The sequence below is a fragment of the Salvelinus alpinus genome, chromosome 28, assembly GCF_045679555.1.
Source record: "Salvelinus alpinus chromosome 28, SLU_Salpinus.1, whole genome shotgun sequence".
NCBI lineage: Eukaryota > Metazoa > Chordata > Actinopteri > Salmoniformes > Salmonidae > Salvelinus > Salvelinus alpinus.
In genome coordinates, this window is record NC_092113.1 from 43,585,495 (window position 1) to 43,605,399 (window position 19,905).

Here is a 19,905-nt window from a genome sequence, read left to right on the forward strand (position 1 = left end):
TAGGGTCTTCTCTCTCGACGTTGGGAGAAAACCCTCCCTAAGCAAGGAGCTCAATGGATTCTTAAAACAATAGGTTTCAGAAACCACCTGCAGGATGACATTTCCAAGTCTAAAATCAGGACACAACCCTTTCCCCCCATACATTTCTTCAAAAACAATTAAATACAAAAATAAACAAATGAAAATAACAAATACAATTTCAATTGCAACCCTTGATAGATAAATAAAAACTATTATATCCCATAAGGTAATTCAAGGAATAGTAAAATAACAAAAGAAAAGAGATAATTCGAGCCCTGTGGTCCAGTGTGGTGTAGTCGGTAGAGAGAGGATTAGTCGGTAGAGAGAGGATTAGTCGGTAGAGAGAGGATTAGTCGGTAGAGAGAGGATTAGTCGGTAGAGACAGGATTAGTCGGTAGAGAGAGGATTAGTCGGTAGAGAGAGGATTAGTCGGTAGAGAGAGGATTAGTCGGTAGAGAGAGGATTAGTCGGTAGAGAGAGGATTAGTCGGTAGAGAGAGGATTAGTCGGTAGAGAGAGGATTATTCGGTAGAGAGCGGATTAGTCGGAAGAGAGAGGATTAGTCGGTAGAGAGAGGATTAGTCGGTAGAGAGAGGATTAGTCGGTAGAGAGTGGATTAGTCGGTAGAGAGAGGATTAGTCGGTAGAGAGTGGATTAGTCGGTAGAGAGAGGATTATTCGGTAGAGAGCGGATTAGTCGGAAGAGAGAGGATTAGTCGGTAGAGAGAGGATTAGTCGGTAGAGAGAGGATTAGTCGGTAGAGAGAGGATTAGTCGGTAGAGAGTGGATTAGTCGGTAGAGAGAGGATTAGTCGGTAGAGAGAGGATTAGTCGGTAGAGCATGGTGCTTGCAACACCAATGTTGTGGGTTTGATTCCCGCGCGGGACCAGTATGGACATGTATTCTCTCTCTACTGTAAATCACTGTAACGGTCCTGACCTGTTTTATGTTGTTTTTGTATGTGTTTAGGTCAGGGCATGTGTTTTGGGTGGGCAGTCTATGTTATCTGTTTCTATGTTGGTTGTGGTTGCCTGGTATGGCTCTTAATTAGAGGCAGGTGTTTTGCGTTCTCCTCTAATTAAGAGTCATATTTAGGTAGGGTGTTCTCACTGTTTGTTTGTGGGTGATTGTCTCCTGTGTCGTCGAATGTATGTACCATACGGGACTGTTTGGCTGTTCGTTTATTTTGATGTCGTCTGTTTCCTGTCCGTGAGTTTACGTTTAGTTATGTAAGTTTATGTTCAGGTTTCGTCAACGTCGTTTTCTTGTTTTGTATATTTGAAAGTGTTTTGTTTCGTGTTGCCATCGTCGTGTTAAATAAAAAGATGGCTTATTTCCCTACTGCTGCATTTTGGTCTGATGATCCTTCTCTCCTCTCCTCGTCCGAGGATGAGGAGAGAGACAGCCGTTACAATCACTCTGGATGAAAGTGTCTGCTAAATTAATAAAAAAACACCATTAAGTCAGTCTTTTCTTCAGACTCATTGTGTTTAAAACATTTAAAACATTCTCTACATCAGGTTTGCATTGGGTTTTTCCAGCATATTTCTCATCCGCAGAACAAAAATTCGGACAATAGATACTTCAGAAAATGTAATTTGAGCTTTAAGGTGCATTCTTTCTAACCTGTGAAAAACCTGAAAAGAAACACACAGCGATAAATCAGACAAGGTATTAACACCACTATAAATATACCTAACAGGTTGGCTGGGTGTGTATGCTGGTGTTTGTGTGTCTGGTAAAACATAGGGAAAAACAAAAAACAAATGGCCAGGCCTTACTTCATTTGGGAGTTCCCTTAGCAACCGGGTACCTTTATACTTTACAGTACTGCAGAGTCTCACTAACCGTTCTCCAAACAGAACCCAACTGTGCCTCTTTGTAAATATTTGTCTGATGACAATACCTAGCAACATCACTGTTTCATTGTCTCCTTTCCCAATCCCACAAAGTCTATTCAATGTGTTTTCTGAAGATCCCTGTTCAAACAGTGATGCTGATGGTAGGCAGAGAGGCAAACGTTCTCCAGACAAAACACAATGGAGATTCGTTTTTACAAGAAGCTCTGGACCCGAGCGATGGGCGTCTTTAGCAACATAACGACATGAGGGAAAACAAGGAATAGAACAACTAAAAAGGTACATCTATTACATATCTGTGATTCAGCCTTCACACTCAATACCTCCTCCTCCTTTTCTTCTCCTCCTCCTTCTCTTCCACTCCTTCTCCTCCTCTCTTCCTCCTTCACTTCTCCTCCTCCTCCTTCTCTTCTCCTCCACTCTTCCTCCTCTTATCCTTCTCCTCCTCTTCTTCTTATCCTTCTCCTCCTCCTCCTCTTCCCCTTCTCCTCCTCTTCTTCTCCTCTTCTCCTCCTCTTCTCCTCCTCTTCTCCTCCTCCTCCTTCTCTCCTCCTCTCCTCCTCATCTTCTCCTCCTCCTCTTCTCCTCCACTCTTCCTCCTCTTCTCCTTCTCCTCCACTCATCTCATCTTCCTCCTCTTCTCCTTCTCCTCCACTCCTCTTCCTCCTCTTCTCCTTCTCCTCCACTCATCTTCTCCTCCTCCTCCTCTTATCCCCCTCTTCCTCTCCTACTTCTCTCCTCCTCCTCTCTTCCTCTCTTCCTCTCTTCCTCTCCTCCTCCTCCTCCTCCTCTCCTCTCCTCCTCTCTCTGTCTCTATCTGTCTCTCTCTGTCTCTCTCTCCTTCTCTCTCTGTCTCTCTTTGTCTCACACTGTCCCTATCTCTCTCTCTCTCATATGGAAGGTAGCAATGTAGTGCTCTGGCAACCCACAGCTCTCTCCTCCTCTCCTCCTCTTCCTCTCCTCCTCCTCCTCCTCCTCTCCTCCACCTCTTCTCCTCCTCCACTCCTCCTTCTCAACTCCTCCTTCTCAACTCCTCTTCTCCTCCTCCTTCTCCCCCTCTTCTCCTCCACTTCCTCTTCTCCTCCTCTTCCTCTCCTCCTCTCCTCCTCATCTTCCTCCACCTCTTCTCCACCTCTTCTCCTCCACTCCTCCTCCTTCTCAACTCCTCTTCTTCTCCTCCTTCCCCCCCTCCTTCTCTCCTTCTCTCCTCCTCTTCTCCTCCACTTCCTCATCTCCTCCTCCTCCTCTACTCCTCCTCACCTCTTCCTCCTCTTCCCCTCCTCCTACTGTCTGTGTTAACACTTGCAAAAGGAGAGAGTGAGAAAAAGAGTGACAGAGAGGATATTGGTTCAGGTCTGTGTGGCCGTCGGCCTCGCGCCGGCCTTGTAACCAGTCCAATCATCACACCCTGTTTTGATGGATAGAGGGCAATTATTTTGGAGCTGCTCATGCCCTGACAGACGGGGAGAGTCCCTAGTGTTAGTCTCCACAATTCAGAGGTTAAATGCCTGCTCTTCGCAGATGCCGTGTGCCTGCTGTTACCCACAGCACATGGCCTACAGCAGAGCTGGTCCCTGAGAAGATCCATATCTCAGGGAATTAGACCAAAGTTCTCAATTGGCACAAAATATATAGACTACGGCCCACACTTACTTATGTTTAAACATAAACTAATCTGGACACCTAAATGAGGCAGTGAATGAACTGAGAGAGAAAGCACGTAGGACATTCTACGTCATTAAAACAAATGTATTCCAATTGTTATACCTGTTTTAATGTGTCTAAAACTAATTGAATGTGTCTGTCCACTGATTGCACTCTATGGCAGTGAGGTGTGGAGTCCACTGATCTATGGCAGTGAGGTGTGGAGTCCACTGATCTATGGCAGTGAGGTGTGGAGTCCACTTGCAAAACAAGATGTCACCGAATGGGTTGAAACCCTGTAGAAGAGTTCTGTAAGAGTCTCATGTCCAGACGAAAACTAAGAAACACTTAATACAGGGGAGAATTAGGCCAATATCCACAAATAATACAAACAAACAAAAACATTTAAAATACAGTGACCCCTCTCATATCTTTACCAACCCAAGTTCACAACACAGTCACACACAACAACAAAAAACGTACCTACTGGGAAACACAAGCACAATGCAAAATGCAATGTTATCTGGACCTAAATGGACAGTGTTGAAAATGGTGTACTGATCAAAACAGTGATCAAGGCCTTGCCATTTGGAAGGGTAGACACAGGAAAACCTGGCTCCCTATAGAGGAAAGGTTGAGAACTGGGGATCTACAGTTAGAGACCGTCATTTCACCAAATGTGAAGGTTTCAAAGACCTCTCTGATGAAGATAGGCTACCCGCCCGTTCTGTTGGGTGAGGACGCAGAGAGCTGTGGGTTGGCAGAGCACTACATTGCTACCTTCCATAGGATGAGGCTGAGAGAGAGAGAGAGAGAGAGAGAGAGAGAGAGTGAGAGAGAGAACTAGAACAGTCTGCAGCACCCGGTCTCACCCTACTAGAATCCGAAGTCAAATGTCTACTGTTTGCTGATGATCTGGTGCTTCTGTCACCAACCAAGGAGGGCCTACAGCAGCACCTAGATCTTCTGCACAGATTCTGTCAGACCTGGGCCCTGACAGTATATCTCAGTAAGACCAAAATAAAGGTGTTCCAAAAAAGGTCCAGTCACCAGGACCACAAATTCCATCTAGACACCGTTGCCCTAGAGCACACAAAAAACTATACATACCTCGGCCTAAACATCAGCGCCACAGGTAACTTCCACTAAGCTGTGAACGATCTGAGAGACAAGGCAAGAAGGGCCTTCTATGCCATCAAAAGGAACATAAATTTCAACATACCAATTAGGATCTGGCTAAAAATACTTGAATCAGTCATAGAGCCCATTGCCCTTTATGGTTGTGAGGTCTGGGGTCCGCTCACCAACCAAGATTTCACAAAATGGGACAAACACCAAATTGAGACTCTGCATGCAGAATTCTGCAAAAATATCCTCCGTGTACAACGTAGAACACCAAATAATGCATGCAGAGCAGAATTAGGCCGATACCCACTAATTATCAAAATCCAGAAAAGAGACGTTAAATTCTACAACCACCTAAAAGGAAGCGATTCCCAAACCTTCCATAACAAAGCCATCACCTACAGAGAGATGAACCTGGAGAAGAGTCCCCTAAGCAAGCTGGTCCTAGGGCTCTGTTCACAAACACAAACACACCCCACAGAGCCCCAGGACAACAGCACAATTAGACCCAACCAAATCATGAGAAAACAAAAAGATAATTACTTGACACATTGGAAAGAATTAACAAAAAAACAGAGCAAACTAGAATGCTATTTGGCCCTAAACAGAGAGTACACAGTGGCAGAATACCTGACCACTGTGACTGACCCAAACTTAAGGAAAGCTTTGACTATGTACAGACTCAGTGAGCATAGCCTTGCTATTGAGAAAGGCCGCCGTAGGCAGACATGGCTCTCAAGAGAAGACAGGCTATGTGCACACTGCCCACAAAATGAGGTGGAAACTGAGCTGCACTTCCTAACCTCCTGCCCAATGTATGACCATATTAGAGAGACATATTTCCCTCAGATTACACAGATCCACAAAGAATTTGAAAACAAATCCAATGTTGATAAACTCCCATATCTACTGGGAGAAATTCCACAGTGTGCCATCACAGCAGCAAGATTTGTGACCTGTTGCCACAAGAAAAGGGCAACCAGTGAAGAACAAACAAGGCAAGGCAAGAAGGGCCTTCTATGCCATCAAAATAAACATAAAATTCAACATACCAATTAGGTTCTGGCTAAAAGTACTTGAATCAGTTATAGAACACATTGCCCTTTATGGTTGTGAGGTCTGGGGTCCGCTCACCAACCAATAGTTCACAAAATGGGACAAACACCAAATTAAGACTCTGCATGCAGAATTCTGCCAAAATTTCCCCGGTGTACAACTTAAAACACCACATAATGCATGATCCGATGCAACATTTATTGTCAACACAGCAGTCTAGTGACTAATTGTTGATCAGTTTTTTAGTTTAAAAAAAAAAAGTTTATTAAAATTGGGTTTGTTTTTTAGTTCTTTGTGGGTCTGTGTAATCTGAGGAAAATATGTGTCTCTAATATGGTCATACATTTGGCAGGAGGTTAGGAAGTGCAGCTCAGTTTCCACCTTATTTTGTGGGGATTTTAATAAACTCCCATATCTACTTTGTGCCATCACAGCAGTAAGATTTGTGACCTGTTGCCACAAGAAAAGGGCAGCCAGTGAAGGACAAACACCATTGCAAATACAACCCATATTTATGTTTATTTATTTTCCCTTTCGTACTTTAACTAGTTGCACATCATTACAACACTGTATATATACATAATATAACATTTGAAATGTCTTTATTATTTTGGAACATTTGTAAGCGTAATGTTTACAGTTAATTGTTTATTGTTAATTATCTATTTCACTTGCTATGGCAATGTAAACATATGTTTCCCATGCTAATAAAGCTCTTCAGTTGAAATTGAACTGAGAGAGAGCGAGAGAGAGAGATGGATGATATATATATATATATATATAGAGAGAGAGAGAGAGAGAGAGAGAGAGAGAGAGAGAGAGAGAGAGAGAGAGAGTCCCCATTTGTCACATAAACATGAATTTGGATGTGTGCGTTTGTGCGCCATTCGAAAAGCAATTATATAGAACAAAGGAAAAGAACACTAGAACACTAGAACACTAGAACGCTATCCAGTAAGGGGTTGCCAGTAGTTTAATGTGGGTAGGTTAATAAAATGGTAGTTTATTGTGGGTAGGTTAATAAAATGGTAGTTTATTGTGGGTTAATAAAATGGAAGGTTGTCACAATAATGTAATGCATTCTACTGTGATGCCTTCTGTAATGTATTGTTTCAACTAATTACTGTTAAGTAACTGTTTCAACAGTATTTTGGGTGGTTTACTTAACGTTTCCGTCGAACTGTTACCTAAACAAAACTAATAATAATCTTAGCCCAAATTTAGCTCCAACTTGAGAAAATTTGGGCAAAAATTCGGTCAACTTGTCTGATATGTAAATTAAAATATACTGAACAAAACTATAAATGCAAAGTGTTAGTCCCATGTTTCATGAGTCGAAACAAAAGATCACAGAAATGTCGTTTTAAGGAATTTGGCAGTACGTCCAAGTGGCCACACAGCCGCACACCATGTGTCACCACGCCAGCCCAGGACCTCCACATCCAGCGTCTTCACCTGCGGGATCGTCTCAGACCAGCCACCCAGACAGCTGAAGAAACTGTGGAGTATTTATGTCTGTCGAAAAAATATTTTTGTGTGGAAAAACTCATTTTGATTGGCTGGGCCTGGCTCCCCAGTGGGTGGCTGGGAACCATGGCAACGCCCCTGACCAGTCATGTGAAATCCATAGATTAGGGCCTAATTTATTTATTTAAATTGACCAATTTCCTTAAATGAACTGTAACTCAGTAAAAGCGTTGAAATTGTTACGTGTTGTGTTAATATTTTGGATCATTATATATATTATGGATGTATCATTTTATTATATTATTTAAACAGGCTGTGGTTACACACACACAATGACCTCCCTGTAGGCAGTCTCATCGCTGTCGGAGATCAGGCCTAAAACCGTTGTGTCGTCAGAAGACTTGATGACTGTGTTGGAGACGTGCCTAAATACAGTATGTTCCACAGAGGGAGAGCTGCAGATGAATACACAATTAGTGACCTAAAATTGTCTCCTTCTGCAGCCAATCCAAGAGACGTTCCTCAACCCAGTAGAGTTGTGTATTCATTACAATGTGTTGAACACAATGTATTTACATACATGTTCAATATGCAGACCTCATTACTCACATAACTCATTAGTAAACTTGTTAAAAATGGACCCATATTACTAAAGATGCAAAAAGATATTCTAAAAGTTCCTCAAGCCGTACTTTAATATTGGCAATCAATCAATCAATTAATAAAATCGATACAATCAATCAATGCAATCAATCAATGCAATCAATCAATGCAATCAATCAATACAATCAATCATTACAATCAATACAATCAATCAATGAATACAATCAATGAATACAATCAATACAATCATTACACTCAATCAATCAATACAATCAATCAATACAATCGTTACAATCAATACAATTAATCATTAAAATGTATTTTTTAAGCTCATTTTACATCAGCTGATGTCACAAAGTGCCGTACAGCGATGTGTACCACTGTGTGTACCCGTACCATTTACCACAAGTTGAATATTTAAACAAACTCAATAATGACTCATTTAATCATTATTCAAGATTATAAATGTAGATAATTGACAAGGAAGCAAGTACACTGAAGAGTGAGGGAGGAATCTAAAAGATAATTTTATTTATATTGAATAAAAGTTAAATATTTTCAGTAGGCAAGCCGAAAGAGACAGGAAATTCAAATAAGCACCCCAGCTCTTAATTTACTGTTGCCCCTAGTTACGACGGATAATGTAATAACACATGGTAATGGAACAAACTCTATGTGCCACCGCCAATCCCAAAACACTAGCTTTCAAACATCACATTTAGTGACCGATTTTGTACAAAACACCATCAGCTGTTGTTCCTGATTTTAACACATCACACGTTTTGCCAAATTATTAAAGTTGATTCGATTCCATGTAATTTGGACGTTGCAGAGAAACCAGAGGGGAATGAATTAGTTTTATGAAGCAGGTGTCATGGCAACCACCAGGCTACTCTACTGAGAGTGTGTGTGTGCGTGCGTGTGCGTGTGCGTGTGCGCGCGCGCGTGCGCGTGTGCGTATGTGCGCGTGCGCGCGTGCGCGCGTGTGTCTGTGTGTGTGTTGTGTCAGTTTGAATGCTAATGGCTGTGTACGGACGGCCGCTATGATAAATGTAGTAATTGGAATAACTGCTGCAACCAAATAGCCTCTAAAAGCAGTAACATGAGTTAGTCAGGATGCTGGCTTAATGAAAACACATTAGCCATTTCATTAATGGGGTCTTCTGTAGCTCAGTTGATAGTGCTTGGCTCTGGCGACGTCAGGATAGTTGGTTTGACTCCCGGAATCACCAAATCATAAATTATATAAAAGCACACATCACTTCTATAGGAAATTCACAACGCTGATGTTTGTTTCAATGGCAGCGGATTTTTTTGCAACTTTTTGGGCGACATTGGATTTTTTGGGGGGCTGTTTTTTTTTGTTGTGCTTGTTGTCAAAACCTTTAAATTCTCCTGCTACAGTTCACTCCTGTAATGGCTAACTCAGACAACAGCTTTACTTACCCTGCTATACCCAACGCTGTGTGGATTTTACTTCTCCAGCTCTTCAGCTAGAAAGCCAACGTCAGAGTGGAGGGAGAAATAGATCTCCGTCCACAACATCTACCACACATATATCTACAGTGCCTTCGGAAAGTATTCGGACATCTATGGGGCTGAAACTGTGAAAGTTGAAGGGCTGAAACTGTGAAAGTTGAAGGGCTGAAACTGTGAAAGTTGAAGGGCTGAAACTGTGAAAGTTGAAGGGCTGAAACTGTGAAAGTTGAAGGGCTGAAACCAGGATAGTTACAGGGCTAAAACTTTTCCCACTTTTTATTACGTTACAGCCTTGTTCTAAAATAATTAAAACATCTTCAGCAATCTACACACAATACCCCATAATGACAAACCGATAAAACAGATTTTTTTTTAATTTTTTTGCAAATTTATTGAAAATAAAAAACAGAAATACCTAATTTACATAAGTATTCAGACCCTTTGCTATGAGACATGAAATTGAGCTCAGGTGCATCCGGTTTCCATTGATCATCCTTGAGATGATTTAACAACTTGATTGGAGTCCACCTGTGGAAACTTCAATTGATTGGACATGATTTTGAAAGGCACACACCTGTCTATATAAGGTCCCACAGTTGACAGGGCATGTTAGAGCAAAAAACAAGCCATGAGGTTTGAAGGAATTGTCCGTAGAGCTCAGAGACAGGATTGTGTCGAGCCACAGATCTGGGGAAGGGTACCAAAACATGTCTGCAGCATTGAAGATCCACAAGAACACAGTGGCATCCATCATTCTTAAATGGAAGAAGTGTGGAACAACCAAGACCCTTCCTACAGCTGGCCGCCCAGCCAAAACTGAGCAATCAGGGGCCTTGTTCAGGGAGGTCTAGAGTTCCTCTGTGGAGATGGGAGAACCTTCCAGAAGGACAAACATCTCTGCAGCACTCCACCAATCAGACCTTTATGGTAGAGCGGCCAGACGGAAGCCACTCCTCAGTAAAAGGCAAATGACAGCCCGCTTGGATTTTGCCAAAAGGCACATAAAGACTCTCAGACCATGAGAAACAAGATTATCTGGTCTGATGAAACCAAGATTGAAATATTTGGCCTGAATGCCAAGCTTCACATCTGGGCGAATCCTGGCACCATCGCTACATTGAAGCATGGTGGTGGCAGCATCATGCTATGGGGATGTTTTTCAGCAGCAGGGACAGGGAGACTAGTCAGGATCGAGGCAAAGATGAACAGAGAAAAGTACATAGAGTTCCTTGATGAAAACCTGCTCAGGACCTCAGACTAGGGTGAAGGTTCACCGTCCAACAGGACAACGACCCTAAGCACACAGCCAAGACAACGCAGGGGAGACCTGAAAATAGCTGTTCAGCGACGCTCCCCATCCAACCTGACAGAGATAGAGGGGTTCTGCAGAGAAGAATGGGAGAAACTCCCCAAATACAGGTGTGCCAAACTTGTGACGTCATACCCAAGAAGAATCGATGCTATAATCACTGCCAAAGGTGTTTCAGGAAAGTACAGAGTTAGGGGTCTGAATACTTATCTAAATGTGATATTTTCGTCTTTTATTTGTAATAAATTTGCAAAAAAATCGAAGAACCTTTTTTTGCTATGACATTATCAGGAATTGTATGTAGATTGACGAGGAAAAAAAACAATTTAATCCATTTAAGAACAAAATGTGAAAAAGTGAAGTGGTATGAACACTTTCCGAAGACACAGTATATCTACCACACAGCCTGATATATCTACCACAGCCTGCTATATCTACCACACAGCCTGCCCTATCTACCACACAGACTGCTATATCTACCACACATCCTGCTGTATCTACCACTGTCAAGTTTTGACCTCTTTCTTGTGCAATTCCCCACTTGAAAAGGACAGTCCCTCCACATGAAGATTTTAACTGGATTTCACTCAATAAACAGCCATGGAATCAGTTGTTTGTCTTTTATTTACCATTCTTTGGTTGGCAGTAAACAGGTGAAAAAACTCAAAAAAGAGATGACAAATACAAGTTACTATTTGAGTTGACAGCCCAATCAAATACACAAAATTATCCACATTCACCCCAGATAAACACATTTCTGCTACCATAAAACACAAGGTTTCCACTTTTAAGCAAATGTTTCCCAAAATAGAAACCCACCATTTTTAATCAAATGAGCAGAATCAGTATATTTTCTCTAAATTTGCATTTTAGCCAAATACATTCAAAATATTTTTAGTAGTAAAAAATTACATTTATTTTCTAATCAGTAGTTTTAAGCAGACAAATCTTACATTTTTTAGCCAAAGATTTTTTAGACTTTACATTTGTTACTGAATTAAGAACTTGGTTTACTAAGATTTCTACAAAGTTTAAATTACTTTTAACCATTTCAAACAAGTTCTTTGTCAATGAATTTGGCTCTTCTTACTTTTCCTTTATACCCCACAAACAACATTTGAAGTTATAAATACCACTGCAAAAGTCCTATCAAAGTTAAGAGTTAAGAGTCTGTGTTTTCCAGAGTATCATTAGCAGTGCACTGCTTAAGTCAGTCTAGCCAAGCATGGCTAATATGGCGCTTACCGGCTGTCTTTCACAGTTTTGTGGAGGGCTTGGACTTGCACAGTCACCTTGATCACAAAGATGAAGTTTCCTTGGTCTTGTGGTGTTATAAATGCTCCTTTCACTGCGGTCTAAAGACAACAGCAGAGCCAGGTGCTGGCACGCCCAGATTGCCTGGAAAATTTGTTCCACCTGGTTCACCACTGATTGAAGGAGGAGGAGTTTCACCAATGAGGAGCTCCCAGGCAGTTTGTCAGCACAACCACACAGCCTGCTATATCTACCACACAGCCTGCTATATCTACCACACAGCCTGCTATATCTACCACACAGCCTGTTATTTCTACCACACAGCCTGCTGTATCTACCACACAGCCTGCTGTATCTACCACACAGCCTGCTCTATCTACCACACAGCCTGCTATATCTACCACACAGCCTGCTATATCTACCACACAGCCTGCTCTATCTACCACACAGCCTGCTGTATCTACCACACAGCCTGCTATATCTACCACACAGCCTGCTATATCTACCACACAGCCTGCTCTATCTACCACACAGCCTGCTGTATCTACCACACAGCCTGCTATATCTACCACACAGCCTGCTATATCTACCACACAGCCTGCTATATCTACCACACAGCCTGCTGTATCTACCACACAGCCTGCTATATCTACCACACAGCCTGCTATATCTACCACACAGCCTGCTGTATCTACCACACAGCCTGCTATATCTACCACACAGCCTGCTATATCTACCACACAGCCTGCTATATCTACCACACAGCCTGCTATATCTACCACACAGCCTGCTATATCTACCACACAGCCTGCTATATCTACCACACAGCCTGCTATATCTACCACACAGCCTGCTATATCTACCACACAGCCTGCTATATCTACCACACAGCCTGCTGTATCTACCACACAGCCTGCTATATCTACCACACAGCCTGCTGTATCTACCACACAGCCTGCTATATCTACCACACAGCCTGCTATATCTACCACACAGCCTGCTATATCTACCACACAGCCTGCTCTATCTACCACACAGCCTGCTATATCTACCACACAGCCTGCTATATCTACCACACAGCCTGCTATATCTACCACACAGCCTGCTATATCTACCACACAGCCTGCTATATCTACCACACAGCCTGCTATATCTACCACACAGCCTGCTATATCTACCACACAGCCTGCTATATCTACCACACAGCCTGCTCTATCTACCACACAGCCTGCTGTATCTACCACACAGCCTGCTATATCTACCACACAGCCTGCTATATCTACCACACAGCCTGCTATATCTACCACACATCCTGTTATATCTACCACACAGCCTGCTATATCTACCACACAGCCTGCTCTATCTACCACACAGCCTGCTATATCTACCACACAGCCTGCTATATCTACCACACAGCCTGCTATATCTACCACACAGCCTGCTATATCTACCACACAGCCTGCTATATCTACCACACAGCCTGCTATATCTACCACACAGCCTGCTATATCTACCACAAAACCTGTTATACGTGCTACCTGTCCTAGACCTGCTGTTTTCAACTCTCTAGAGACCGCAGGAGCGGTAGAGATACTCTTAATGATCGGCTATGAAAAGCCAACTGACATTTACTCCTGAGGTGCTGACCTGCTGCAGATGTGCTGTCCAAATCCAGATGTGCTGTCCAATCTCTTTTGAGGAAGTACAAAGAAACGGGGCAACGTTGAGGACCGTAGACGCAGATGTTCGGCCAAGGAATCTTACTGCAGCAGTCGAAAGACACATCATGCTTACTTCTCTTCGCGATCTGAAGACGGCAGAAAACAGTGGGACCCTGGTACACCCATCTACTGTCCGTAGAAGTCTGGTCAGAAGTGACCTTCATGGAAGACTTGCGGCCAAAAAGCCATACCTCCGACGTGGAAACAAGGCCAAGCGACTCAGCTATGCATGAAAACACAGGAACTGGGGTGCAGAAAAATGGCAGAAGGTGCTCTGTACTGATGAGTCAAAATTTGAAATATTTTGCTGTAACAAAAGGCAGTTTGTTCGCCGAAGGGCTGGAGAGCGGTACACGAATAAGTGACTGCAGGCAACAGTGAAGCATGGTGGAGGTTCCATGCAAGTTTGGGGCTGCATTTCTGCAAATGGAGTTGGGGATTTGGTCAGAATGGTCTCCTCAATGCTGAGAAGTACAGGCAGAGACTTATCCATCATGCAATACCATTAGGGAGGCATCTGATTGGCCTCACTGATTGACCTCACTGATTGGCCAAACATACAGCGAAAGTCATGAATAACTATCTTCGGCATAAAGAACAACAAGGAGTCCTGGAAGTGATGGTATGGCCCCCACAGAGCCTTGATCTCAACATCATTGAGTCTGTCTGGTATTGCATGAAGAGAGAGAAGCACCTGAGACTGCCTAAATCCACAGAAGAACTGTGGTTACTCCTCGAAGATGTTTGGGTCAACATACTTGTCGAGTTCCTTCAAAAACTGTGGGCAAATGTACCTAGAATAATTGATGCTGTTTTGAAGGTGAAGGCTGGTCACACCAAATATGGATTTGATGTGAATTTTTCTTCTGGTCACTCACTTTGCATTTTGTTAACCTTTTGTCAATAGGGGGTGCTGTTAACACTTTGAAGATTTTTCGTTCCCAGATTAAACTGCCTCGTACTCTATTCTTGCTCGTACAATATGCATATTATTATTACTATTGGATAGAAAACACTCTCTAGTTTCTAAAACCGTTTGAATTATTTCTCTGAGTGAAACAGAACTCATTCTACAGCACACTTCCTTCAGAAGTGAGATTTCTGAAATTGAGGTCTCTGCTCCAGGGTCGGTTTATAAATTCCCTTATAAGCTATGGGGCTACATGCACTGCATACGCCTTCCCCTAGATGTCAGTAAGCGGTGAGACTTTGAATGGAGTGGATAGCACCATCTGGGGGAGTATAAAGCCTCTTGGAACGGAAGTACCTGCCTTTTCGACGAGGCGCCTGACGCTGGAAGGATACCGGCATGGCGTCTTCAAAAGCTTTCGGTTTAGCAGTTCTATATCTCCGGCTCTGATTTAATTAGTTTTTTTTTTCTTAAAAACTTCATAAGGTAGTTAATTTAAACCGACTTATAGCAGTTTATAGCAGTTTATTGCGATTTTCTGGAGTTTCTTTGTCAGACGTTATCACGAGTTGGGCACCTCTCCGGTACATCGGCGTTAGCAGCTAATTTCTACAGGAGTAGAGGACATCTTTCAACCAAAAGACGATTGTTCTGGACAAAGGACCACTTGCCCAAGATTCTGATGGAAGATCATCCAAAAGTAAGAGCTATTTATGATGTTAATTCGTATATCTGTGGAAAGATGTAAAATTATTAGTCCGCCATTGATTTAGGCATGGTCTCGCTGTAACGCACGCTGAATGTCGAGTAACGTTAATTTTAAAAATCTAACACAGCGGTTGCATTAAGAACTAATGTGTCTTTCATTTGCTGTCCAACCTGTATTTTTTAGTCAAGTTTACGATTATTTAGCGATTAGATTAGGTGCCTCTCCAAGATGGCGCCGCCCAGATTGCCTGAAAAGTTGCTACTGATCACATTGTATAACCACGATTTGTGCTGCTAAATATGCACATTTTCGAACAAAACCTATATGCATTGTGTAATATGATGTTACAGGACTGTCATCTGATGAAGTATATCAAGGTTAGTCAAATTATATATCTTTTGCTGGGTTGTTACGATCGCTAACATTTACTGCTGGTAAATGCGGTTGTGTTTCTGGCTATTGTGGTAAGCTAATATAATGCTATATTGTGTTTTCGCTGTAAAACACTTAAAAAATCTGACATATTGGCAGGATTCACAAGATGTTGGGCTTTCATTTGCTGTAGGCTGTGTATTTTTCAGAAATGTTTTATGATGAGTAATTAGGTATTTGACGTTGGTCTCTGTAATTATTCTGCCTGCATCGACGCTATTTCAGATTGCAGCTGCAATGTAGAACTGTGATTTATACCTGAAATATGCACATTTTTCTAACAAAACATATGCTATACAATAAATATGTTATCAGACTGTCACCTGATGAAGTTGTTTCTTGGTTAGTGGCTATTTATATCTTTATTTGGTCGAATTTGTGATAGCTACTGATGTAGTAAAAAAGTGGTGGAGTAAAAAAAGTTGTGTCTTTTGCTAACGTGGTTAGCTAATAGATTTACATATTGTGTCTTCCCTGTAAAACATTTAAAAAATCAGAAATGATGGCTGGATTCACAAGATGTGTATCTTTCATCTGGTGTCTTGGACTTGTGATTTAATGATATTTAGATGCTAGTATTTACTTGTGACGCTATGCTAGGCTATGCTAGTCAGCTTTTTTACTGTGGGGGGTGCTCCCGGATCCGGGATGAGTACCAAGTAAAAGTTAATTGATAAAATATAATCTATTAACATGTCTATTTTTTTTAAAGCATTCTTACTTGACATATATAATACATTGACATAAGTAATGACATAATTCTCTGTAGTGGTCCTGTATAGTGGTCCTCTGTAGTGGTCCTCTGTAGTGGTCCTCTATAGTGGTCCTCTGTAGTGGTCCTCTGTAGTGGTCCTGTATAGTGGTCCTCTGTAGTGGTCCTCTGTAGTGGTCCTCTATAGTGGTCCTCTGTAGTGGTCCTCTGTAGTGGTCCTCTGTAGTGGTCCTGTATAGTGGGCATCTGTAGTGGTCCTCTATAGTTGTCCTGTGTAGTGGTCCTCTGTAGGGTCCTCTGCAGTTGTCCTCTGCAGTGGTCCTCTGTTGTGGTCCTCTGTAGTGGTCCTGTATAGTGGTCCTGTATAGTGGTCCTCTGTAGGGGTCCTCTGCAGTTGTCCTCTGCAGTGGTCCTCTGTAGTGGTCCTCTGTAGTGGTCCTCTGTAGTGGTCCTGTTTAGTGGTCCTGTATAGTGGTCCTCTGTAGGGGTCCTCTGCAGTTGTCCTCTGCAGTGGTCCTCTATAGTTGTCCTGTGTAGTGGTCCTCTGTAGTGGTCCTCTGTAGTGATCCTGTATAGTGGTCCTCTGTAGTGGTCCTGTATAGTTGTCCTGTGTAGTGGTCCTCTGTAGGGGTCCTCTGCAGTGGTCCTCTGCAGTGGTCCTCTGTAGTGGTCCTCTGTAGTAGTCCTCTGTAGTGGTCCTCTGTAGTGGTCCTCTGTAGTGGTCCTCTGCAGTGGTCCTCTGTAGTGGTCCTCTGTAGTGGTCCTCTGTAGTGGTCCTCTGTAGTTGTCCTGTGTAGTGGTCCTCTGTAGTGGTCCTCTGTAGTGGTCCTCTGTAGTGGTCCTCTGTAGTGGTCCTCTGCAGTGGTCCTCTGTAGTGGTCCTCTGTAGTGGTCCTCTGTAGTGGTCCTCTGTAGTTGTCCTGTGCAGTGGTCCTCTGTAATGGTCCTCTGTTTTTCAGTGGTAAAGCATGGTGCTTACAATGCCAAGATAGTTGGTTTGTTTCCTGGGACCACCCATATGTGAAAATGTACGAATGACTAAGTCACTTTTGGATAAAAGCATCTGGAAAATATAATTATTATATGAAAGCCAGTGTTAACAAGGCAACCAATACAAGCTCTGACGATGGTCGAGAGGCAGAGACGTAAGCTTAATTAAACTAAAGTGATACTGGCAAGTGCAGTGTTCATGATTTTCTCCTCTTTGAAGATATCCTTGAATTATTCCCACGCAGCTGCAACTTACAATCTTAGATCTGCGAGAGCTTTTCTTAATCAAAGTTTTTTTTAAAACTTAAACGTTTTGTTGATTTCAGCTTCATATTTCAATGCAGCAGCAAAACTCACAGACCCCTCAGTCATCTGTAAGAGAGAGAGAGAGAGAGCTCAGTGAAATACAGGAGACAGACAGACAGACAGACAGACAGACAGACAGACAGACAGACAGACAGACAGACAGACAGACAGACAGACAGACAGACAGACAGACAGACAGACAGACAGACAGACAGACAGACAGACAGACAGACAGACAGACAGACAGACAGACAGACAGACAGACAGCTCCACTCCGTCAGTCAATGACAGGAGGAGATTGACAGGCTTAATAGAAGGACTAGATCAACTCTTTGATCTGTCAATTACTGGGGAAAACCGACCAGGAATGAATCAACTCTTTGATCTGTCAATGACTACTGGGGAAAACAGACCAGGAATGGATCAACTCTTTAAACTGTCACTGGCCACTGGGGAAAACCGACCAGCAATGAATCAACTCTTTGATCTGTCAATTACTGGGGAAAACCGACCAGGAATGAATCAACTCTTTGATCTGTCAATGACTACTGGGGAAAACCGACCAGGGCTGAATTAACTATTTGATCTGTCAATGACTACTGGGGAAAACCGACCAGGGCTGAATTAACTATTTGATCTGTCAATGACTACTGGGGGAAAACCGACCAGGGCTGAATTAACTCTTTGATCTGTCAATGACTACTGGGGAAAACCGACCAGGGCTGAATTAACTCTTTGATCTGTCAATGACTACTGGGGAAAACCGACCAGGGCTGAATTAACTCTTTGATCTGTCAATGACTACTGGGGAAAAACCAAACAGGGCTGATCATAAGTGGTTGTCAAAGGGTTCTGAGTGCTTCTGCCTGTGCAAGTGTGTGTGTGTGTGTGTGTGTGTGTGTGTGTGTGTGTGTGTGTGTGTGTGTGTGTGTGTGTGTGTGTGTGTGTGTGTGTGTGTGTGTGTGTGTGTGTGTGTGTGTGTGTGTGTGTGTGTGTGTGTGTGTGTGTGTGTGCGTGCCAGCGTGTGTGTGTGTGAGATAGAGAGAGTGCGTGACTGTGTGCTTGTAAATTCATGCATGCATATGTACATGCGTGTGTGTATCTGTATGTGTGTGTGTGTGTGTGTGTGTGTGTGTGTGTGTGTGTGTGTGTGTGTGTGTGTGTGTGTGTGTGTGTGTGTGTGTGTGTGTGTGTGTGTGTGTGTGTGTGTGTGTGTGTGTGCGTGTGTGCGTGCCAGCGTGTGTGTGTGTGAGAAAGAGAGAGTGCGTGACTGTGTGCTTGTAAATTCATGCATGCATATGTACATGCGTGTGTGTATCTGTATGTGTGTGTGTGTGTGTGTGTGTGTGTGTCTGTGTGTGTGTGTGTGTGTGTGTGTGTGTGTGTGTGTGTGTGTGTGTGTGTGTGTGTGTGTGTGTGTGTGTGTGTGTGTGTGTGTGTGCGCGTGTGTGCGCGTGCGTGCGTGCGTTTGTGTGTGTGCGAGAGAGAGAGAGAGTGCTTGTGTGAGCGTATAGAAACCAACGTTAACAAAGTCCTAACTCCTCAACGAAGGGGATTTGAGAGCAGTAACATACACACACTGTCATTAGCGTGGTAACTTAGCAACAGAGCAAAGACTGAGCAAAGCACATAGGCAGTAGAAGAACAACACAAGTTAAAACATGTGACCTTTCCGTGTGCTATTGTGACATCATCATTGCATTTGACGTTTTATCACAAATTGGCTCATTATCATGTTTTATACCAAAATTCAAATCAGTTTTATTATTTCCATGTCATCTGAAAACTAGCTCTCAATTAAATCTATTGCTGTTGCAGATACATATTGGGTTTTTATTTCAAAGTAATTACAAGGCATCCATATTTGTTTTCGCTAATGTCACCAGATATACAGTGCATTTGGAAAGTATTCAGACCCCTTGACACTGACCTCTTCAGTAAGGCCATTTTACTGCCAACGTTTGTCTATGGAGATTGCATGGCTGTGTACTTGATTTTATACACCTGTTAGCAACAGGTATGGCTGAAATAGCCAAATCCACAAAGTTGAAGGAATGTCCACATACTTTTGTATACAGTGATTTCACTGTCTGTGTAATTTACATTGGAGGTGAGCAACAAGTCACAGCCGAGAAGTCTGAGATAGCTGCTTTGTGACTGCATTCATTTACTAATGCTGATACACATTATGCACTGAGGTGCTGGAGAGACACAAAGAGAGGGAGAGAGAGAGAGACAGAGACACAGAAAGAGAGAGACAGAGAGAGAGAGACAGAGCGACAGAGACACACAGAGAGAGAGACAGAGAGAG

At 42.8% G+C, this 19,905-nt stretch overlaps 1 protein-coding gene across 1 annotated transcript; it reads right to left on the reverse strand.

Moving 5' to 3' along the window:
- Positions 1–16,558: 16,558 nt before the first annotated feature.
- On the reverse strand, positions 16,559–19,541 carry LOC139556894 (uncharacterized). Its single transcript, XM_071370989.1, has 2 exons — positions 19,525–19,541; positions 16,559–17,246 (listed from the first exon to the last, which is right to left on the reverse strand). The coding sequence occupies exons 1-2, from the start codon at positions 19,539–19,541 to the stop codon at positions 16,559–16,561; spliced, it is 705 nt and encodes a 234-aa protein (XP_071227090.1).
- Positions 19,542–19,905: the final 364 nt, after the last annotated feature.